General features: G+C 31.3%; 1 protein-coding gene across 26 annotated transcripts in view; it reads right to left on the reverse strand.

Moving 5' to 3' along the window:
* Positions 1 to 6,037: 6,037 nt before the first annotated feature.
* RBM26 (RNA binding motif protein 26) overlaps positions 6,038 to 22,928 on the reverse strand; it is an 83,946-nt gene continuing 67,055 nt past the window's right edge. For 17 of the 26 annotated variants that reach the window (XM_045480200.1, XM_045480258.1, XM_045480317.1 and 14 more), the window contains 4 exons: positions 22,424 to 22,510; positions 14,142 to 14,255; positions 10,470 to 12,376; positions 6,331 to 6,762 (listed from right to left, as the gene is read on the reverse strand). In XM_045480200.1, coding sequence (XP_045336156.1) covers positions 12,287 to 12,376; positions 14,142 to 14,255; positions 22,424 to 22,510 — 291 coding nt within the window. In that variant the 3' untranslated portion in view covers positions 6,331 to 6,762; positions 10,470 to 12,286. Of the gene's footprint in view, positions 6,763 to 10,469; positions 12,377 to 14,141; positions 14,256 to 22,423; positions 22,511 to 22,928 lie in introns of all 26 variants that reach the window. The other 9 variants (XM_045480310.1, XM_045480296.1, XM_045480282.1 and 6 more) reach the window with 6 other exon arrangements.

Consider the following 22,928-nt stretch of genomic DNA (forward strand, 5'->3'; position numbering starts at 1 on the left):
ACAATTTTTATGTTTATTTGTAGTAAGCCATAGCTAGAACTGCACATAGGAAGGCCTGAAGTGTTCACATTTTGGAAAATTCCCAGGCAAGAGCGGTCACAGGTAGGGCACAGAATATAGCCGTGGAAATCTTAGGAAACTGAAGTTGGTTGGACATTATATCTGAATGGTTTGGCCTATGACTTCACGTGGGAATATAAATTGTGCTGAGGTGCTCTTGTGGCAGATTAAAAGGGTGTCTTTTTTGGTGGTGGTGGTGGTGGGATAACTTGGAACTCACTCAGGTTGCTATCATCACACCTATATTGAGTGCTTCCCATAAGGAACGGAAGAGGAACCCTGAATTGATGTTATTGGATGCGTGTTAATGTAATTTTTATACATTTGATACTCAATAAAGTTTATCAGTTGTGGGGGGGACAAAAATAAAAATGTATTACTTGCTTATAGGATGCTTTCCTTCCATTAGAACTTTAGCAAATTCAAGATTAAATCTGGTCTTCCCATCTTCAGCACCTTAGAAGGCTTTGTTCTTTTGTGAGTACCGCCAATTTGAGGAGTCTCTCCTATTTTTCAATGGAAATCTTGATAAAACAAAATTTAAAAACCCACTCTAGGTTAATCAAAGAACGGTTGGTTATGATTCTATTTCATTTTTAATATATGTAGTTTTCATCCATTTAGTATTTACAAATATGACATATGTGAGGGCTGTCATGGCTAACAATCAGATCAGTACTCAAAGAATATTTTTGTTAAAAGTTACCTGTTTGGGTGCTTAAATTCTTACTTCATTCAGACACGACAATTGCTAAGTGCCAGAGATCTTCTTTTCTATCATTTCTTTAATTTCTGTTAACTCTGAATATTAACTTGATAAAAAAAAATGTGAAATTGACATATCACCTACTAGACTTATAACACAAAAATACTACTACATTAAACTTAGTACCAATATGACTGCTAACCATTTCTACTCCAAAATCTCAGACCTCTACAATTTCTATTTCTTCCTAACACCAATTTCTAAAAAAAAAAAAAAAAAAAAAAGGGGTGGGGGTGGGGGATGGTCATGTCCCTAAAATATTTTATTTAAATAAGACCTTTGGAATAAGTTAACATTTCAACATTAAAAATGTTCCAAAATGTGGAAGACTTTAAAGGCTTACTTTGCAATTTGCACTCTATCCTCCTTGAAGTCAGAAGTCTTTTCATTAATTCCACATTCTAAATTCAAAATCTTCAAAATACATTGCATACTGTATTTTAAATAATCAGAATCATGATTCTCTTTAGCACTGAATACAAAGTGCATTCTTGTACACTTCATAACACATTTTAGGTTTTAAAAAAAAATGGATCAAATACTGGCGAGAGAACTCTGCCACATTCCAAACCCTCAAATACTAGAATTTAATGTCATATGATACAGCATATTAAATATTAGATAAAACATCATTACATAAATAGCTCAGGAAAAATATTCATGGTTTGCAAGGACTTTTATTTTTCTCAAGAATCTGGATTATCTTTTCAAAAAGGTGTTTTTTTTTTGTTTTGTTTTGTTTTTTGGCTTAGGACATAGAAATAAAATACATATGGAAACCATCCTCCCACTTCTTTATAATTTTCTTTCAGCCTATTTCATGCTTTATGTTTCAGAAACAAATGTTCATGAATTTCATGGGGAAAATTGTTTTTTCTGGAGAAAAGGAATTTAGAGAGATAAAAAATATGGGGAGTTTATTGTTGCTATAAATTACATGGTCTTTGTGTATTCTAGTGGATGTGGTATTGAGAAATGGAAATTCCAGTCCTGATTCTGCCATTCTTAAAATCTTATTTAATAAAGATTATCATTCTACCTTTCAAAAGACTAGTTACAAGACTGCAAAAGTTCTTAAAAATTTATAAAATGCCATAACAAAATTATAAAAATCTGTATTTCCAAGGAAAAAAAATTTGCTATGGTATACAAAATCTTGGCAATGACATATTGTAGAAAATACTAATAATAGTGTCAACTAATGCATCCGAGCTGAACTACTGTATCAGGCATAATTTGGTTCCTGCTAAAACATGAATATAAAATTCAACAAATTTTAACACGTGCAAAGAACTGAATTTACAGAGTTCTCCAAAGCTAGAATACTAAAGTATCTAGGCGTTTACACATTATGTCCTTTGTAAAAGATCAACTGACAAAGTCTCACGAGTTTTAAAAACAAGTATACTTTGGCCCAAAAGTTTTGAGAATCATCTTGAAGGAATAATCAAAGATGTTCAAGGATACAGTATCATTTATGTTAAAATAAAAAATGAAAAGAAAGGCCTTACATGCCTAAAATGAGGATTGACTCAATACATTAGGCTTTATCTACAAACTGGAAGGGCTTTAAAAATGGTATAAACCTAGTGTCATAAATGAAAAAAGACTACAAAACAGTATACATTATATAACCCCATTTTTAAATGCTCTGTGATCACTTATAAATAACAGGCTTTCAATCATCCTTTTTAATTTCTAGCTTTTCTACATAACAGGTATGACATGTGATTTAAAAAAAATTTTAAAGACCAAATTCATATTTCATGCAGAAATATTTTTTCAGGTTAAGTGAAGGCTGACAACACACTCAATCTGCAAATATTCCACAGGGGCTGTATATGTAAAGTATATATTACATAAAGTATGTTTTAAGAACAATTTTACTAAGTACATCATTATTTATTAACCAAAGTCCTCTACTATTTCAAGCCAGAGTCCTCTACTATTGCATAACCAGATTTCTTTAACTAGATTTTTATCGAGACTTATGCACTTTGAGATTGATAATGTATTTTCTTGTAGAAGCAGTGTCACAAGTGGAAGACAGATGATTACCAAGCTTATTTAACCCACGTTATAGGTGATAGAAGGTATTATCTGCAATGAACACAAAAGAATATGGCAATATTTATCACTCAATGCAATTAAATATGAAATGAACATGCTGAATGCTGGAAAAGCAGGTCAAATCAGACCAGGAGAATAAATGTTGAGATGAAAACTAAACATTATGGAGGGACGTTCCAAAAAGTTTCAATGGCTTTAGAGGCTGACAGTATAAGCACTTTACATCTAGTTTCACTTCAGAATATATGGCAGTCTTTCTTTGACATCACAATAGTACTCTACCGTTATTACTCATAATAATGATAAGGAGAAGCACTGTGGCCTTCAAACAGAATAGAGATCAATTCTAGCAGAAAAGAGGCAGGAATTGGAAGCAGGGTATGGAGGATTTGTAGATGTGTGAGAAAAGGAGTCATCAGGCCAACAACACACAGGTACCAAAGGTGACTTAGAACAATTTAAAGTGGGAATGGAGGGTTGAGAGGGGAAGAGGCAACCTGGAGCCATTTGTATAGATACATAAACATTTTCAGAATTCTCAATTGTACAATGCCTGAGGGCTGCAAATTTTTCTTTCTACTAGGTCATATAACTGATGCAAGATGCAGGACAATTTTAAAAAGTTAACAACTGTTTTTAGTAAGACTATTTTATTTAAAAATTTTCAAAATATAAAAATAATAAACATTATGGATATTTAACAAACAAAACAACATAATTCAACTATAAATAATAAAAATGTTGACAACCCCACATAAACATGTAACACTATAAACATTCTAAGCATACAAGAGTAGTTTTCTAGTTCAAGTTTTACCTTTTTCAGTTCAAGTTTTTTATCATTTTGAAAAATAAACAAAAAAAAGCTGCTACAGCTTAACCAATTACTTTCGCTCCACTCAAAGAGCAGGGAATTTTTTCCCCATGCCAACACACATTCGTGAAATGGGATACTTATGGGCACAGGTATTAAAAACTGGAACAACCCAGTCTCCAGACAAGAAAAGACTCCTTTGGTGTTTTTAGGTTCAACAATCCACAGAACTTGAGTACAACTAAACCACTTATTAAAGGAAATCTTGTGCCAGATAACATGTTCTGAAGTAATAACACACCCAAAACAGGTTCAGGATTCTGAGAATCAAAAGTAAGTATCTATGAATGCTTTGCTGATACTTAAAAATTGTATCTTTAGAACATCCACTAAGGTGCTGGAATGAGTCTTATAGATGTAGAAAACAATCTACACAACCAACGCAAAACTTGTACAATGTAAATAATACATCTCTTTTCAACTAATCAAATGTTCTATCAATATTTAAGAATTACCCTGCCTCCTGTTCAGCAAAGATAGATGGGAATTTGAAGCAGAGCAGGATTACACCATATTTAGGATTAGAAAAATTTTCCATGTGAAATATGGGAAAACTGAGCCATGCTGAATGTATTGTTTTTATTCTAGCCAGATTAAATTCCTCTTATCAAAAGAGCTAATGACAAACTGAAGAGACTATTTTCTTTTTTGGAAGCTGGGCACAAATAAGCATACTGTCATTCTGTATCGTATCTTTAAATTATGGGGTGTTTCTAATGGACTGGGCTCTTTTCCTGACTCACCACAGACCATTTTTATAATTATGCTGCTAGATTAGAGTAAGTCACAAGTGATCATACATTAAAGCCTAGCGAAGTCTAGATAACAGGTTCAAAAATGATATTGAAAGGTTTTATAGCACCAATAACTTTTTCCTAAGACACTTGAGGGGCTGCATCACTTTAAAGTATTATTTATCTTGTAAACAAGATCAAAAAATATTCAGTTGATCTGTATTTTGAGCATAAATATTTATAAACTCTATTTAAAAAAAACAAATATAGCATGACTAGAGCCGCTAATAGTGTAAAATCTAAGAATATTGAAAAATATAAAGATATATAAAAGGCTTCCATAATGCAATCATGCAGAGGTAAACTGCTTCAATCAATTACACAAAAGTGATTCTGTACAGTTATCTACACATAGCTCCATGAGAATCCTATTTAGGAAAATGAAATAATGAAAATCCTCATCTTTAATTAATCAACATATAAGAATTTAAATATGTAATGACCTATTGGCTCTCACAGAAATTTTCAAAAAGCACAATGATCTTAATGAGAATCAAATCATCTCCATTTCTGATTCCCAATGGCATATTCAATTTTGTTTTGCTTTGTTTTTAATTTAAAAGCAAGGGAAAGAAAAAAGAAAGATGACAAAGTAAAGTTGAGGGGGCTGGTATGTGGTCCACATCTAAAAACCAACTGAAACTGTTAACAAGTATGGTCTCTTCAGACTATGTTCTTTGGGCTTCTAACCTAGCAAGTAAATCACTATCACAGGGGAAGAGAATTTTCTTTCCTTAAAAAGAAAAAATACTGAACTAATCTGGGAAAATATCTGAACTTCTTGTGGCTATATGCTAGTTTGCAAATGTGAACTAAAACAAAACTCTAATTTTAAAAATGCCCTGCAGGCTACCAAGTCATAATTATATTAGAAGACTTTCTGAAACATGTACTTTTCCCTTAAATCAAGCCTAATATTCAGGAAGCTGTTGTCAACTAATGTGGATCAAAATAGATAATTTACATTATGATTGATGTGTTCATTCTTTTTATTTTTCATGAAGACAAATGCATTGAATACTCAAAAAGAAGTGTTTGCAGAATAGTCAACTTGGCACAAAAAATATGAAAATATGAGCACGGCTGAATGAAACTAAAAAAAAACAAGGGCAAATAGAATCAAGTGTAATTTCCACTTTTCTAATAAAGAGCCGCTACTAATAACAACTTCCAAACTTCTCAAATGCCTCATGAGAATCTATGAAGAAATACTCAGAAATTAATTTTCTGAAAACTTCTTTATATGGTGCCCATTACAAAAAATGGTATTTTGGGTGAATATTTAGGATAAGATTTAATCATACTCTTTATAAATAATTTTAAGCCACACTGCTTATAAATAAATATGGACATACACCTTTTAAGACAGGAAAACTATAATCTTTAACAATGTTAGACACACAACACAATTTCCCCTTGCTTTTAAGATTGTCTTTGATGTCTTGATTGCAAGTGAGGAAAATATGGACAAACTGTGTAAACCAGACATTTAATAGAAATTTCTCAATATTTATAATCTACAGATCATCCTGTATTACTTGAAAAGAAAGAAAATTATTCTCCTTGTTGGTTTTGAAGAGCTAAGAAATTTTTTAAAAATATTTGGGTAAGTGGCCTTGGCAACAACCTCAGTAAGTGTATTTAGAAGAAATAGGCAAGTTATTATAGTGTATAAAAAAGTATTTTAGCATCTGTTCAAAATCATTTAAGTGACTACCTTAAACCCAGAAATGTATCCTAAAACCCAGAAAAATTAAAACCAAACCCATGCTTAACTTTTTAATCATTTTCTTCATTCTAAATTGTTCATGCTAATGAACACAGTATCATGGCTTTATACGTTTCTTAGACACAATTTTCAACGTGGCTGAGACTGAACTTATCTCATATTAGGAAACCAAAAGGTCTTTTTCCTTCTTAGTGTTTAAAAAATAAATGGATATAAAGTAAGGGGAGAAGACGTTTAAGAATAAGGTCAGACAAAGCACACACTCAGACATACTTCTGGACTCGGATGTACCAATTAGAGAACTGTGAAGAGACAAAATGCCAATTATAGTACATGTAAACATCTATTCAAATTGATAAAGAGCAAACATAAAATGATAGGATGATATTTTAACAGTCGTCTCCAGACAGGAACAGGTCTTGCTGTTGTAGTCACAAAGCTAAATTCAGGCAATGATGCTCTCTCTCTGCTGGAAAAAGAGAAGACTATTAAAAAAACTTTGAAAATAGTAAGTAAATCTAAAAACTGAATCACACCATAAATTGATCGCCAACTTTTCTAAACATTAAAAAAAAAATCTATTTCAGAAAGGAATCAAAATCAAAGTTGAAACAAATTCCACAAAGAATCAGCTTTGGGTTAATGATTTTAACAAAACCTCTCTGCATCATGCTTCCTTAAAACATTAAGCCACAAAGATCTCAGCACTACAGCATGGCTGTGGTCTACAATTTCTGCTTAGGAAATGCAGTAACTGACAAAATAGTAAACTGTTATAGAAGTATGGGTAGGCAAAGTAGTTTTAAGAAAATTATGAACAAATTCCAAGACACTGTATATAAAAATTAAAGCAAGAACAATCTTCTTAAATTTCCCAAAGATTTCAAAGTAATTGTGAGTTGGATCTACTTTCCTTAAGCTCCATATGATAATGACTTCATTCTTTAATTAATATAGGACATAAAATTCTATACTAAACACAATGATTAACAACCAAAAATAAAAAGAACACATCAGAATGAGACAGTGCTTGGTATACAAAAGAAGACTAACTTTGGATGATGGGAAGATAAGTAGATGGATGAAATAAAGTTAATAGGGAGGAGTAATTAGAAAGAAACAAGTAATCTTAAATTGATACAAAAAATGCAAAAAATGCTTTCAGTTACACTAAGTAATGAGTACATATTACTGATAAACTGCAAGAAAGTTATTTACCAAATTAAGAATTTTTCTACTAACCAAGTATGATGTTTTCAATTAGAAATTACTGAGAATGGCAGTCATTTCACCAAGATTTATTTCTTTCTTAGAACTTTTAGGTAGCTAATCTGGAAGATAATCTGTCATCTGATAGGTGTATAATGATCAGAGAAAAAAAAAAAAAAAAAAAACTACTCTTCTCTAAAAGCCTGTATACATACCTTAGAATAACTAGCCAGTTCAGGAAGTTAACAAGAACAAGGTAGTTCCTGAGATCTGGGAAAAGGAAATTTTCCTCTCTGCCTTACACACACATCATTCCCTGATGGTTTAATCCTAGATTGAATTTTCATTTTTATTTATAGGGCTTTAGAAGAGTAAGAGAAGCCCTGAGAGAAAAGACCAAAAAGTGAACTAATTTAATTAGCCAGAATTTCATGCAGAATTTCATGCAGCCTTTGTTTTAAAAGGCAAAAAGGGAAGGGAAGGGAAGGAAAAAAGCTTACAAATATTTATACAAATTCTAGGACTAAAACTAATTTTCTACAACTGGTTCACATCATGTGTAAGGGGAAGGAAAAAAAAAGAATATATAGATTGATAAAGTTTGTATAACACTCTAAAATAACCATTCATATTTCCACATATTAAACAAGCAACTGTTTTTGCTTTCTTAAGTAACCCTTAGAGTCAATGATTAGTGTTCCAAGTAAGATTGGAAATACAGTTCCCATAAACAGTTCTAGTCACAGGAAATTTCCTACATTTAAGCTCAGCCATACTTTCTACAGGTCATCAGCTAAAACACTAAAGTCTCATCTTTATAGTAAACTACTGGTTGATACACTTGATCATATTACAGTAAAACAAGAGCTATGGAATACTCTCCCATTCCTGCAACATGATTTCATTAAATGGTTGGGCATCAGTTAAATACTAAAATTTTTTAAATCTTACAATTATCCAGTAACATTTAAACAACACTGCTTAAGTAGACATAAAATATTGAGTGAAATATGTAAAATGACAACTCAACCATCCCTTGAAGTAATCCTAATCAATCTTTTAACCAATAATATATAATTTCTCTCAATTTTTTCCTGTAAGCAGTGACTACTACATTGTTCTCAATCCTTTTTGACTTCAAATTCAGCCCAGATCTATACTAAAACAAAGAACTTGTTGGGAGAACTGTAGAATTTAAAACGTGTTTCAAGTTTTAGGTAGCATATTGTAATAGCAAAAGTGTTTTAGCCTTTGAGTTTAGAAGCAAAAGGAAAAGTTATAGGTAGGAAAAGTCTAGTGAATTTGGAAGTTTATCTATACTTTAAAGGTTAAATGAATTTTGCACCAACCAACGGTGAGCATTTGGGAAGACTTATACATAAAACTGTACCAAGACATGTTATACAGATTATCATAACCAAATCTAAGTTGCTTCCATTGATGACAGAAATAATGGCAACAGATAGGGAGAACTGGTACAGAAAAATTAAATTGTTTTAGATCAAATACTAATATACCACCAAGGAAACTGTAGATGTGCAAGGGACCTTACAGATCATCTAGTCCAAGCCTTTTCATTTTACAGACAAGGAAACACTCCTGGTTGACACTTGCTTAAGGCCAGAGAGTTAGTTGCAGAGCTGGGACCATAAAAGCTAAATCTCTTATCTGGTACTCTATGCGAGGTCATCTTTGGATATAAAGAAAATTAGTGGGATGGACTAGATTGGTGGCTCTTGGTATTTCTATTCTTATACACTGACAGAAACCAAAAGCTGTTTTACTCCTGAAACTGACAACATTTAATACTCCAAATTATTAATGTCTTACTTAATTGCTGTGGAAATTCCACTAAGACTACATGTACATTCCTCCAACAGTATTTGTAACCCCACTGTTGCAATACTTAACTGTATCACTTGTTTAGCAAAATAGTCTCAATAACGGAGAAGACCTTCAGGAGAGACTTTTGAAAAATTGATAAGAATTAACAAGGGTGGTAATTGTCACTCCATTATTGGAGATTTAAATATGCATTCATTCGTTAATTCATCCAACAAACATCTGAGTGCCCACTATGAGCCAGGCTTTGTGATAATCACTAGAGATAAAAAGATGAATAAGACATGGTCCCCTTCCTAGAGGAGCTTGTAATTTAGTGGGGAAGACAGACATATAAACCAGATAAATTATATTACAACATAAGTACTGTAACAGAGATATGAACAAACTGCTGTATTAGAAGGGAGTGTAAAGGTATGAACTAACTAATGACCAGGAAGTCTACTAATTTTGTGCAAGAACTACCACATTTACTGCAAACACAATCTCATGCTCAATCAATAATTAGGAAGGAGTAACAATGTAGAAGTAAAAAAAAAAAAAAAAAAAAAAAAAAAAAATTGGCACTGAAATCAGAATGCCGGCATTTAAATCTAGTCCTTTCACTCACTAGCTGTGACTTTGGGCAAGTCACTCCAACTCTATTAGCCTAAGTTTCCTTATCTGTAAAATGGGAATCAGCAACTACTTCAAAGGGATATCTTAAGTTTTAAATCAGAAACATGATAGTACATACAGAGTACTAGTATTTATAAACATTAATTTAAAAAATCCAATCATTAAATACTAAGTAATATTTATAGCTAAGATCTTATTAATGAGAATAATTGTGACCCTAATGAATGTGTGTAATGTTTAATCCCCATACTTTGGGACCAAACTGAAACGCTTGTTTTCTGATTCATTCAAAGCGATATGGCTTAAGAAAACATTTTAATTTGGGGTTACTAGAGAATTTAAGACTAGGGAAACTGATAAGCTATTTATGGATTTAAATAAGTAGGAAGTAATTATTCTACAATAATTTTTAAAATATCAGGCTAAAATGTATTAATCAAATTATAAAGCCAAAAATCAGCATGGAGATTTAACTGGCCTTTGAAAGATTTTCTTTCTTTATAATACCTGTTTGGTGTAAAGAGAAGAAACGTGAGCCTCTGCCAATTTGGCACCTTTCACGACTACTAAAAAGAAAAGAAAACAAACTTACCTAATGAATCAGAATAGCACATAGTCAACATACAAGAGACTACATAAAAATATATCACAGATCTAAGTAAAGAAGTTTTTGAGTAAAGTCACTATTTTGACAAAAGAAATTGATTTTGAAATTTTAAATATTAACACGTGTACCAACTGCAAGCCCAAACATTCCTATGAAATAGCATTATCATCAGGAACATATATACAACTTTAACCCTAAGTGTGGGAGGAAAAAAAAAAAAAAAAAAGAGGAAAAGCATCCATTATTTACCCCACTGACAGAAGATTATGGTGTTTGGAATTACAGTTGTGACTGTGAGGATCCCAGTATGGGAAGAAAGTGATTTTTTTTTTTTTTTTTAATGTGACATTTAATATAATCACTATCATCTCAGGAGGGGCAGGAACACTTGCAACTGAAATGATGAATTTTAAAAGATAAATAGGTAATCTCCCACCCCCTCAATCTACAAAGAATGCATTTATTTCCTGAAACTGCTGTTTTATCAACGTTCAATGATCACGTTCATTTGCCAGAGAAATCCACTTAAAAATCACAATATTGTGTCAAATGTCAAAGATTTTTATACAAAGTATAGGAAATGCACACTTAAAATATCAGACTGGAACACTTACCAAACAGTGTTTTCCTAAAGTAGTATCTATAGTACATTTCTTTATTCATACATCTTCAAATGGTCAAGTTTTCTTTCATACATCCAAAATGTAATGTGATGTTTTCTTATTCACCAAATGTTAGCTCTACTTGAAGTCTGGTTCCAAACTAATCAGCCTGCTTTTAAATTTTAAGACAGCTGTTGAAAATTTATAGGATCAAACCAAACTGAAGTGGTATAAATTTTTAACATTGGATTGTACATTATTTGTAAAGGTACCAGTAATCATTATTAATAAGTTAGTGATTATAGCTCCTTTTGTGATAATTGGGGGGAAGGGTAGATCACCATCTGGAATGGTCTATTTATTTTAATTTTTTTTCTTTTCTTTCTTTCTTTTTTTTTTTTTTTTCTTTTTTAAAATCAAGGAACATTGTCTTGGTCTTTGTGGGGTTTTTTTTTTTTTTTTTGTCATTTTCTTTTCTTCTCTTTTCTGTTCTTTTCAAGAGACCATTCCGCTTTATTTTTAACATCTGAATGTATAAGGACTCATATGCAAAGCAGTCATACACCGTTATCATTAAAACCCATATGGTAAAATACATACACAAGTCCAACAAAAGGCTAATACATAGTAAAGCCTAAGCATACTACTATGTAATATTATGAATACATAACTTGGAGACTTTAGTTAGAGTACTATGTTATCTATTCATTTTTGAAAACATTCATTAAGATTTTAAATGCAAATTCATTCCTTATTTGGAGTAAAACAAAATCCTCTAAGTTATAACAAGTATTGGTCATAAGTTTTTAGACCTATTCATTAAATTACAAAGAACCCAAAGAATTCTGTAATGTTCAGTAGAAGTATGTAATAAAAACATTGCATATGTTTCTAGTGTGATGTCTTTAGCAATTGTTTACTGAAATAAAATGCAAACATCAATCTTTCAAAATACAGGATCAGAAGGTAGTTTTCTTCTCTTTTGTCTATTTGTGAAATCCATCTTCATCACATTTTACCAAAAAATTGTTTTTACAAATATGTAAAAGTACATTAGATAATACTAATGAAACACAGGTAGAGTTCTAGCATATGCAGATCAATGATCAGTCAAATCATCTTCTCCAAGAACGAGATTCATTGTCCTCTTCTTCTTCATCATCATCTTGAAGTAATGAGTCATCCACCAAAGACTCTTCCTGAAACTTTAGGTTAAAATGCATTTAGGAATTTACCCAAAAAAAAAAAGAAAAGAAAAAAGGTGACACTTTTAAATACTGATTTCTCTCAACAGAGTCGAATACAAAAGGTATTTCTATAGCTACAATATTCAAGAAACAAAGAAAAGCAACCTTTATCCACTCAATGGTTTCTCTACAGTATCTATTCTATTGCTTCTATCAAACAGGCACTAAAAAAATATCTAAGTAAACTTTTTGTACATGCCATTTCTCCTGCCTCACTCAATCAAATTATGCCATCTTCTACACCTACAAAACATTGCTCAATACCTTTTGTTGGAAAAAAAAAAAAAAGAAAAAAGAAAAAAGAAAAAAAAAAAGAAAGAAAGAAAACATCAATAAATCTTCTCTGACTTACCCTAACCCTGGACACTAAATCAACCAATTAACTTGTAGAAAAGTCTATCAAGATTTATATTTCTTTTCTGCTATATGTAACAAACATTTCTTTTATAGAATTCCTTGCTTTTCCCCATTCCCTTCATAAAAGCTTCTCAGACTGCTTTTCAAACTTTTCAAAATACCTAATACCAGGAGCTCTCCTGCTTTTCTCCCCATTCAATTCAAACTCATGGAAGGACAAAGGTATAATCTAAAATATAAAATGACAAATCATGTATATGAGTTTCAAAATACACATTTTATTCTTGCATTTGACTACGGATATGTATAACAGCCTTGAATGCTCTTCAAACAAAATGAAGTGCCATTACAAGAATCTAACAAAGGTAAAACATGGAATCAGTTCCCCACCTTACCTTTATTTATTAACTTCCTCAACTTTTTCCTACAGCTTATTTCATGATTAAAATAGAGTTGCTTATTTTTAAGTGTATGGTTTCAAAGTGCTCTCCCATTTCATTGTTCCTTGTGCTTACACCTCTAAGCCACCATACTGATTGCTGTACCCAAGAAAAAGGGACTCTTCCATACCTATTCCTCTTCCACACCTAAAATGCCTCTCTCAACTATATTCCCAGTCCCAGCTCTTGGTTATGGAAAGCTTTCTTATCCTTCAGGGTTCAGCTCCACTGTCACCACCTTCTTCAAGATTCTTCTGGACAGAAATAATCACTCCTTCCCGTGGGTTCCCACAGCGTATTGTTCAAATCTTTATTGAGCATATCACTCTGCCTTTCATTAGAATTAATTTTTTATGTGTCTGTCACCACCCCCCTTTCCAGATTATAAGCTCCTTGAGGATAGGGACCGTGTCTTATTCATTTTTGTGCCTATCACAGTATCTACCATTTAGCAGGCATTCACTCTAATGAACTAAAACAATATGAATTAAAATAAAGGAAACCTGAAATGTTAATAAAGCAAATGAGTAGGATATATACTCTAAACTTAAAATATTACAAGATTTCCTGTGGATAAAAATCTAATGAATAATTATTGTTTTCTAAGAGTAAATGAAAACTGAGTATGTGTGTGTATATGTATATATATATATATATATATATATATGTATATATATATGTGTATATACATATACACATATATATATATATATATATGATTTTCTTTTTCTTTTCTTTTTTTGGATTAGCAATCCACAGTTCTCATTAATCCAGAAAATTTAAAGTTGTCTGTATTTATCTGACATTCCCTGCCTGGAATATGGCTCAGGAATAAAAGTTTTATGTTAAAATCACAGCCATAAAATCACATTTCATAAAAAATGTGAACATTTGAGGGAAAAGACAAATTAAAAAAAAAAACATACTTCCTCTTCATCAGGTTCAACTTCTTCTGTTTCAACAGCTGAAATATTAGTTATTGGTTTATTCCATGCCAGTTTTAGATCCTGCCCTTTGAAACGAGCTCCATGAACTGCAGCCTAAAACAATTAAGAACATTAGAATGTAGAACATTAATAATTTCTGAAGAAAACAATGAAATGTTACAGTACTTAGTATTTAAATCAGTAAAACAAAAGTGAAGACAGCTATCCGTTTACTTTGTGGTTATTTCTCCATTTACTATTTATTATTATATTTATAATTTACTTTTTATGGTTATTTACTTCTAAAATCAGTGTTGTGATTGGAAATACCTTTAAACAGGAAACAAGAACACTTTCTCATACTTCAACGGAACTACTTTACTACTGGCCGGTATCTGACTAGAGAACTATGTCTACATGTTTATAATACAATGATAACTGCTATTCAAGCAACAATCTCAAACCATTTCAAGATCTTGGCTATAGGTTCTGAACTGAAGTCTCAATGAGAATACAAGGCTAAATGTATCTTAATGCATTTTAATTCTTGTTAATTTACAAATGACATATGTAGTAACTACAAACTGGAAACCTTTAACAAATATAATAATTTTGCATGCGTAAAGTATCATATTATTTTAAAATTACATCAGTAGTTTAAAGTATCACATTATTTTTAAATTTACGATATATGACATATCACTGTTACAAAACGTAAGTATCTCCATGAGAAAAGAAACCCTGAAAGTTTCTATTGAAACTAAAGTACTTCCTACAAAGCTTTCAGAACTGCATAGGATATAAGTTAAACTCAGTATTTGTTACATTAAGTGGCTGGTGAAGAAATCGTCCATTCAAATTAAAGTAACATGAACTAATAATATAAATCAATGTTAGCAACATACTGAAATAACTCATAGTCACAAAAGATTTATAGTACAACCTCAAAGTATAGCATAATGTGAAATCTAGAAACAATTACATGTTCAATGACAACTGATCATAAGTTGTATGACATTAAAGTCTCTAGGTATAAATTTTAAATCTGCACATAAAAATCTATGATAAATTTAAAAGATTCTGTGCCTATTAAAATGCAGCTCAGGAGTTTTTAGTCCATGGCTTCATCACAGTGTCACGTAACTGAAAGAATTTTTAAGTACTTATATATGATATTCCACTTAACAACTTGCAAGTTTTTAAACCTGTAACTATTACATAAAAATATACTACAGTAATATATGTACATATATATACATATATTACCGTAAGGAATTCGAATAGACTCATGCAAAATGTCTACTCAGAAAGTCCATCTTTTCATCTAGTTAAAAAAGGCCAAAAATTTCACTGACATTTTCTATAGGTTCTTGACAAACATTTCTGATGACCTAGTATTATAAATCTCTATATTTAGCACATACATCTTCAAATTTATAAGGTGAGTCTACAACTCTCTAAAGTTTTAATTTTAACATTTTACAGGATGATTTTCAAAGTTAGATGTACTCAACATTTTATCAATGTTCTCCAATAGAAACTTTTGACTATTTGGCTGTATAAATTTTTGAGATAACGGAGTCCTTGCTTTGTGAAGAGGCAAATTTATTTTAGATAATCTGCGACATAAAATCTTTAAAGTTAAAAAAAAAAAGTTCTGCAACCCACCCATTTTATTATTTAAAAAATTCAAAAATTTCAGGTCACATAATATAAAAAATTGTAATTCATGATTAATCCTTCCCAAAGAGATAACCACCATTCCATGAAGAATTTGGGAAAAAGCTCTGCAATACACTAAAAAAAGTCCTGTACACATACTAAAAGGGTTTGTGTATATACGTATGTATGATATGCACATGGGAACATACTTTACATCGTATTTAAACTAATTTCTTGAATGGAATTTTGTCATATTTGGCAAAATACTCTTTTCTCAAATGGATCTGGATTTTTGTTTATAATGCATGTTTTTACTGCTGTTGTATTTGTCATAAAGAAGCTTAAATTTTCATGTTCTGTAATTTATCTATGTTGTGCCAGTCCTTCAAAAAGCCTTTTCCACACTAGGATTATTTTCAGAGATCCCCTAGCTTTTTACTAGTCACATGTATTAAAAAAAGAAAAATAACTTTTATTCATCTTGATTTTGATACCAAAAATAAAGACATAATAATGTACTATTTTTTTCCTAACAGTCCATTGTCCTAACACTCTTTACAGATTATTCAGTAAATTTAAATTCCCTGACTTAAATAAAGCATTTCCTTGTAATCCTCTATAATTTTTATATATACTTATTATGTCTTTTCTAGATCAATTTTGTCCTAGTCTCTATCCATACCATTACTATATTCTTTATTTCATAATGAATTTGGTATGCTTTTCAGAATATTTTTGGTTACTCTGACATTAATTTGTCCTATGACCTGTGGAATCTTTTGGCCAAGTCCAGTATCATACTGTGTTACTGATGCTTAATAATATAGTATCAGCTAGATCAGTGCTTTTCATTTCTGTGGCATCTGCTTCAAGAGTTCTGCCACCATTTTATTAAAATGTACATTAAAAAATGAATTTAACTACTTATAAAATGTTAATAAAAAAACATGTTTAAATATATTCCAGGGAATGCTTATCTGAGCAAGGTGGCAGTGGTCATAAAGGTGGAAGTGGGGCTCAACATAAAAATATACAAAATAAGAAAGGAAAGTGGGAGCAAGTAACTTCAGAGAAAGATATGAGGAAGATTCAGAGGAAGAAATTAAATTTGCTCATCTCAATGTAAACAGTTGATAATCCAAATGAAAAATTACCAAAGTACCAAAGTAAAGCCAGAAAAGGAAAATATATATATAAACAAATCTTTTCTAAAGAAAAGGGTTTTAAAAAGATACATGGTCTAGGGGGCACTGGGTGGCTCAGTTAAGCGTCCGACTTCAGCTCAGGTGGTGATCTCGCAGTCTGTGAGTTGGAGCCCTGTGCTAACAGCTCAGAGTTTGGAGCCTGCTTCAGATTCTGTGTCTCCCTCTCTCTGCCCCTCCCCCACTCACGCAGTCTTCCTCCGTCTCTTAAAAATGAATAAACGTTAAAAAAAAAAAAAAAAAGATTACATGGTCTAAAATCAGTAAACCCTGATAATTTCACAGATAAATTCTATTAAACTTTTGAGAAAATATATCTCCAATGCTACTTAAAATTAACTCAAAGCAAAAGATGGAAACTTTTCAAGTAGTTTCTATGAAGTCAGGTAAAACGGATAACTGATAAAAAATAATATCTGCTCCCCCAACCTACAAACCAATTTTACTTTTGAAAACTGAACTAAAAGTAAAAATAAATACAGGAATAACACCTTGTCATTTGCAAAATCATGGATGAATCTGGAGACTATTATGCTAAGTCAAGTCAGAAAAAGACAAATACCACATGACTTCACTTACATACAGAATCTAAAAAAACAAAAACAAACACTCTTAAATTCAGAGAACAAACTGGTAGTTGCCAGAGTCCGGGAAAAGGGTAGGGGAATGGCGAAATACACATAGGAGATTAAAAGGTAAACTTCTGGTTAAAAATAAAAAGTCACAAAAATGAACAGTATAATACAGGAAATATTAAAACTGTAATAATGTACATGGTGATAGATGGTGACTACACTTGTGGTGAGTACTGAATAATGTAGAGAATTATCAAATCACTATGCTGTACACCTGGAACTAATATAACACTGTATGTCAACTATATCTCAATAATTTTTTTTAAAAAGTGAAACAAAACCAAAAACAAAAACAAAAAACAAAAAACCAAAGAACAGACTTCAGATTTCAGGATTTATCAAAGAAATACAATACTGTGGGAATTTATACCAGAAGCAAATAGTTCAATTTTAGGAAACAATATAAATAGATGAAAGAAAACAAAAACCCTCAAATTTCTAACAAATACACAAAAGTTATGATATAAAATCTGTTTTTGATAAAAACCCAAAAATCTCTACAGCATTCAAAAATGGGAATCATTTGCATGCTACCTTCACCTAAAAAGTCAGCATCATATATATTACTAAAAGTATTAAAAATGTTTTCATTCATTTACCATTTTCATTCATTTCATGAACAAGACAACGAATGACATTTCATGAGTGAGTAAATGAGTAAATACACAACTACTACTACTGTTATTTAACATTTTTCTCTTTTTATTTTTTTAAGGTTTTTTTTTTTAATGTTTATTTATTTTTGAGAGAGAGAGAGAGCAGGAGAGGGACAGAGAGAGAGAGAAGACACAAAATCCGAAGCAGGCTCCAGGCTCTGAGCTGTCAGCACAGAGCCCAACGCAGGGCTCAAACTCACGAACTGTGAGATTATGACCTAAAGTCAGACACTTAACCAACTGAGCCACCCAGGTGGCCCTATTGAATAACATTTTTCTGAAGGTACTAACAATTAAACAACACAAAGTAAGAAGTTATAAACATGAAAGACGAAGGTAAAACTACCATTACTTAGTGTTATGATTGAATGAATACTTGACAAACCCAAAAGAACAAAATATAAAACTATCAAAAGATAATTTGGTAAAATGACAGTTACATATTTAATAAAAACAAACAGTTTTTCTACATACAAACAATCAAGAGAAAATACAATGGAAAAAATACCTCGTTTAAAGTAACTTTAAATGACAGGGGAGAACTACTAATATATTTACCTATACAAAGAAATTATACATATTGTTTATATATATTTTATATTATATAATCTGCAACACATGTATATTACCTATATCTTATATATAAATAAAATACATACAAATATATATATATATCTAATCTATATAAAGAAAATCTTTAAATGCTCTCAGAGGATAAAAAAGGATTGAAATACAATGATATGCTAGAGGAGTATTTAGTATCATAAAGATGTTAATTCTACTATAAAGTATTCTTCTTTTTAGAACCAGGTAAGTAATTTCTAAAGTTTATATGAAAAATAAACACATAAACATCTACCACGAAGATTCTGAAAATGAATAATAATAGCTGGGCATAATAAGAGGGAATTCAAACAACAGCCTTGAAAAGCTATTAAAATATATTATAAAGTTTAGCTTAATTAAAGGTGAGGAAGAAGCACATGGAAAGAAAACTGATCAATGGAAGAGAACACTACTAAGTAAGAGTACCCTTACATCCTACGGGTGAAATTATGGGAAAACTAGCTTTACTCAATGAAATCAAGTAGACACCTAGTTTATCCCTTACATCAAATAAAATTCTTATGAATTTTAATAAAAATGTTTAGAACTCATGAGCTAGTTTTCTAGTATATAAAGAATTCCCATAATTCGTTCAGAAAAAAAAATCAGTAGAACAGACAACTCAGCAAGATAATAGGCAAATGACACAAATAGTTGACAGAAACAGAAATAAAGAGTATTTAAACACGAAAATGTTCGACTTCAATCATAAAAGTGTATTAAAAATGAGTTGCTATTTTTACCAAAATAAAATTGTCTGATATCTCACGATGGCTTATGTACCCATGTATTTTACATAAGCAAACCACCATGCAGAGTACACACATATGGCAAGTGTATGGCGAAAAGACACTCTCATACATCTTTGGTGGGCAAGCAAATGTGGTACAACCTATATGGGTGGTGGGTGGTGGGCAATTTCAGAACTTTTAAATGCATATATCCTTTCATCCAGCAATAACGTTATCAAGAATATATCTTATAGTCATATTCACATACATACATAGAGAAATATTCACCTAGAATATTCACTGCTACACTGTAAAAGAATAAAAACAACTTAAAGTCCATTAACATGGTTGATTATGTTTGGTATATCCATTTGGGGACAATCTCTCACTTTTCAGTCATATTTGAATGTCTCATGTACCTTATTTTGTACTTTCACTTTGAAATATTGTGCATCTACTGATTAAAGAAAATACAGAGACATTCATTCACTCATCTAGGACAATGGTTCAGTAAGAACAATGATATATATTTGGAAATAAACCTGAAAAAGGTTGACAATTTTTTTTTCCCCCCTTGGGAAGACTTATCACTTACCTTGAGTTTACATCCTCTTATATTTTTGGTGTTAAAATTTTATTTATTTTATAAAATGATGATGATGGTGCATGAAATTTGGTTTGTACTTTTAACGCATTTTCCTTGATAAAATTAAAAACTGATACCTCTATGTCAACACATTAATTTTTAAATTCCTAAACGTTAATGATCCCGGATATCCAGAAGTTTGAAAACCAATGCCTTAGCCTATATATCCTGCTGGTAGAAGATCAGCTTCAACTTAATTTTCTATTCTCTTCTACAATAGGAAGGTTACAAAATTTTAAGAATTTTTTGGTTTAAGCAACTGATTATGATTTAACAATTTGCATAACTTAATTTCAAATGTGTATCATGGCAATGGTAGTTCTTCGTTTCAGCCTATTGAATAATTCCAACTAAAATGGTATTTACTCTGAAAAGGTAATTCTTTATTATATCTAACTTATTTTGTCACATATTCAAACTCCATATAATTCAGCGTTAAAGTCTTGTTTATGCATTAATCCCTAGTCTTTTGAATTGATTGCTATTCATTTGGAAAACATGAATTGTATTTTACACACACACACACACACACACACACACACACACACACACACACACGTGTGAGGTGGAAAAAGCAACACCCAAGAAAAAAGGTATATGTCAATAAATCTTCTAAGAGCAAAACTTCCAATACTTATTTCAGGATTTCAGGGGTAAGAGGTTTTTATTCCTCAGTCACATAAGCAAGGAGAAGTTCTAACAATGACAGCTACCATTGTTTTATGACTACTGCCTAGAAAATAGAACATAAAGAGACATACTGAAGCTACCTAACATTACACTGAAAATTGTCACTAAAGCATCAATTAAAGGAAGCTTATTCTTAACTTATACTCAATAATACTTTTTGAAAAAACCTGATCAAAGATTTACTTTGGTTAAGTACCTGACTCCTTCCTCTCTCTCTCAAAAAAAAAAAAAAAATTTATAAAGTATTTTAAAAAGGGTTTAGTTTTTAATGTAACATATATACATACAAGTTTTAAGAAGTTTTAAACTCTCATCAATAATACTCTCACAAACGATCTTTAAGTGAAAAGATTACCCAAACGAGATTTAAAAAAACATAACTCTAGGATCCATTCCTATTCTATAAAATGATCCACCTCCTACATCACTGATCTTAAAACTGGTTATTCCAGGGCCCCAGCTGAATGCTTAACTAAGATTTTTCAGACCCACACTCTTTTACTGGTTATAATGCCCCAAGAGCAACTCCTACGAGGTTAGGTCCCCAATAAGGTATAATTGTGTTGTCAGGGAGTATTCACTATAAAGAAGATAAATCAATTTAGAAAGTGTTTTTAAACTTTAATTTAGACCACAATCAAGTTAAAACTTCTGAAAGGCATACCACTCTTCCATTCACATTAGGTTAACTGTTTGGAACTCTTACAGCATTTTTCCAAGGACAAAATGGTACATGTATCTCTCTATAATCCTGAAGAAAGAACACACAAGGCTAAAAACATTTCCTATAAATCTCCCACACCTCATATCCATTTTCCTTTTTTTTAATCTTTTAAACCCAGATGAAAGACAAGGTTGCATATACTTGGCCATTCTTTGTAAAAGACAATTCAAGATACATAGTTTAAGATTACTATAAAGACCCTAAAAGCTAGAGCTATATATCATACATTGCAAAAAGTTGTAGAGGCCTAGCTGGGGGGTATGCTAAGCTAGGGACACTTCTTTAGAGTTCAGCTTACTGGGACTAGTAAGTGGCGGATGAGAGATGGCTTAGAAGGACTGCCATCAGGATTGTATCTTAGCTTCTACCTTATTTCTCATCACTCATTCTCCCAAAGCAGACTTTGTTCTGGGCCAGCTGAGAAAAAGGGTAATGGAAAGTGGGATGGCCCTATCCCAGGTGAAAGAGAAAGGAAGGAGAAACGCTGGTGTCTCAAGACAATACAACTTAACATTCAACTTGGTAACTATTCTATCATGTTATAAACAGAATTGCCTAACTGCTTTAGGACATTCTTTGTGGCCATGAATTCCAATTCATATGACCTATCTACTGTCAAAGTGCAGTTATCTAGTAAGTTAAAATGTTTTCCTTTATATTAAAACTTAAAAGAAATATTTATAAAACATTTAAATCTGAATTTTCAATAAATTAGATTTCTAATACTTACTGCTTCAGCTTCTGCTCTTGTCTTGAATGTAATTACTGCATGAAGTGAAGAGTCATCAATCTGACAATCTTCAATTTCACCATATTGCTTTAAATTAAAAAGAAGTATTTTCTCCAAATAAATATTTTGAAACATCCAAAATCCTAATGGTTTTTAAAACACCAATAAATGTAACCCAGAATATATAACAATTCATGGTGATTAACAGAAAAAAAGATGAATAATTCATTTAGTACTTGATGTTACAAGATAAACAGTGGTCCTGTTTACAATTCTACACTTTTTAGAATTAGGGAAACTTATACTTGATTGAACTGTGCTTTAAATCAACGAAAGAGTGTCAAACACTGGGTTTCCTTATTGCCCTTCCGTGTACACTCGTTATTCCAATCCCATAACGTGCTACCTTCTTTCTAAAACAGAATATTTAATCCTCAGAATTCATATTTTTGTGTGTGCCGTTCTCAATTTAAAGATGGTGCAAATAAAAAGAGTCAGAATTTAA

This window comes from Leopardus geoffroyi, chromosome A1 (assembly GCF_018350155.1).
Source record: "Leopardus geoffroyi isolate Oge1 chromosome A1, O.geoffroyi_Oge1_pat1.0, whole genome shotgun sequence".
Lineage (NCBI taxonomy): Eukaryota > Metazoa > Chordata > Mammalia > Carnivora > Felidae > Leopardus > Leopardus geoffroyi.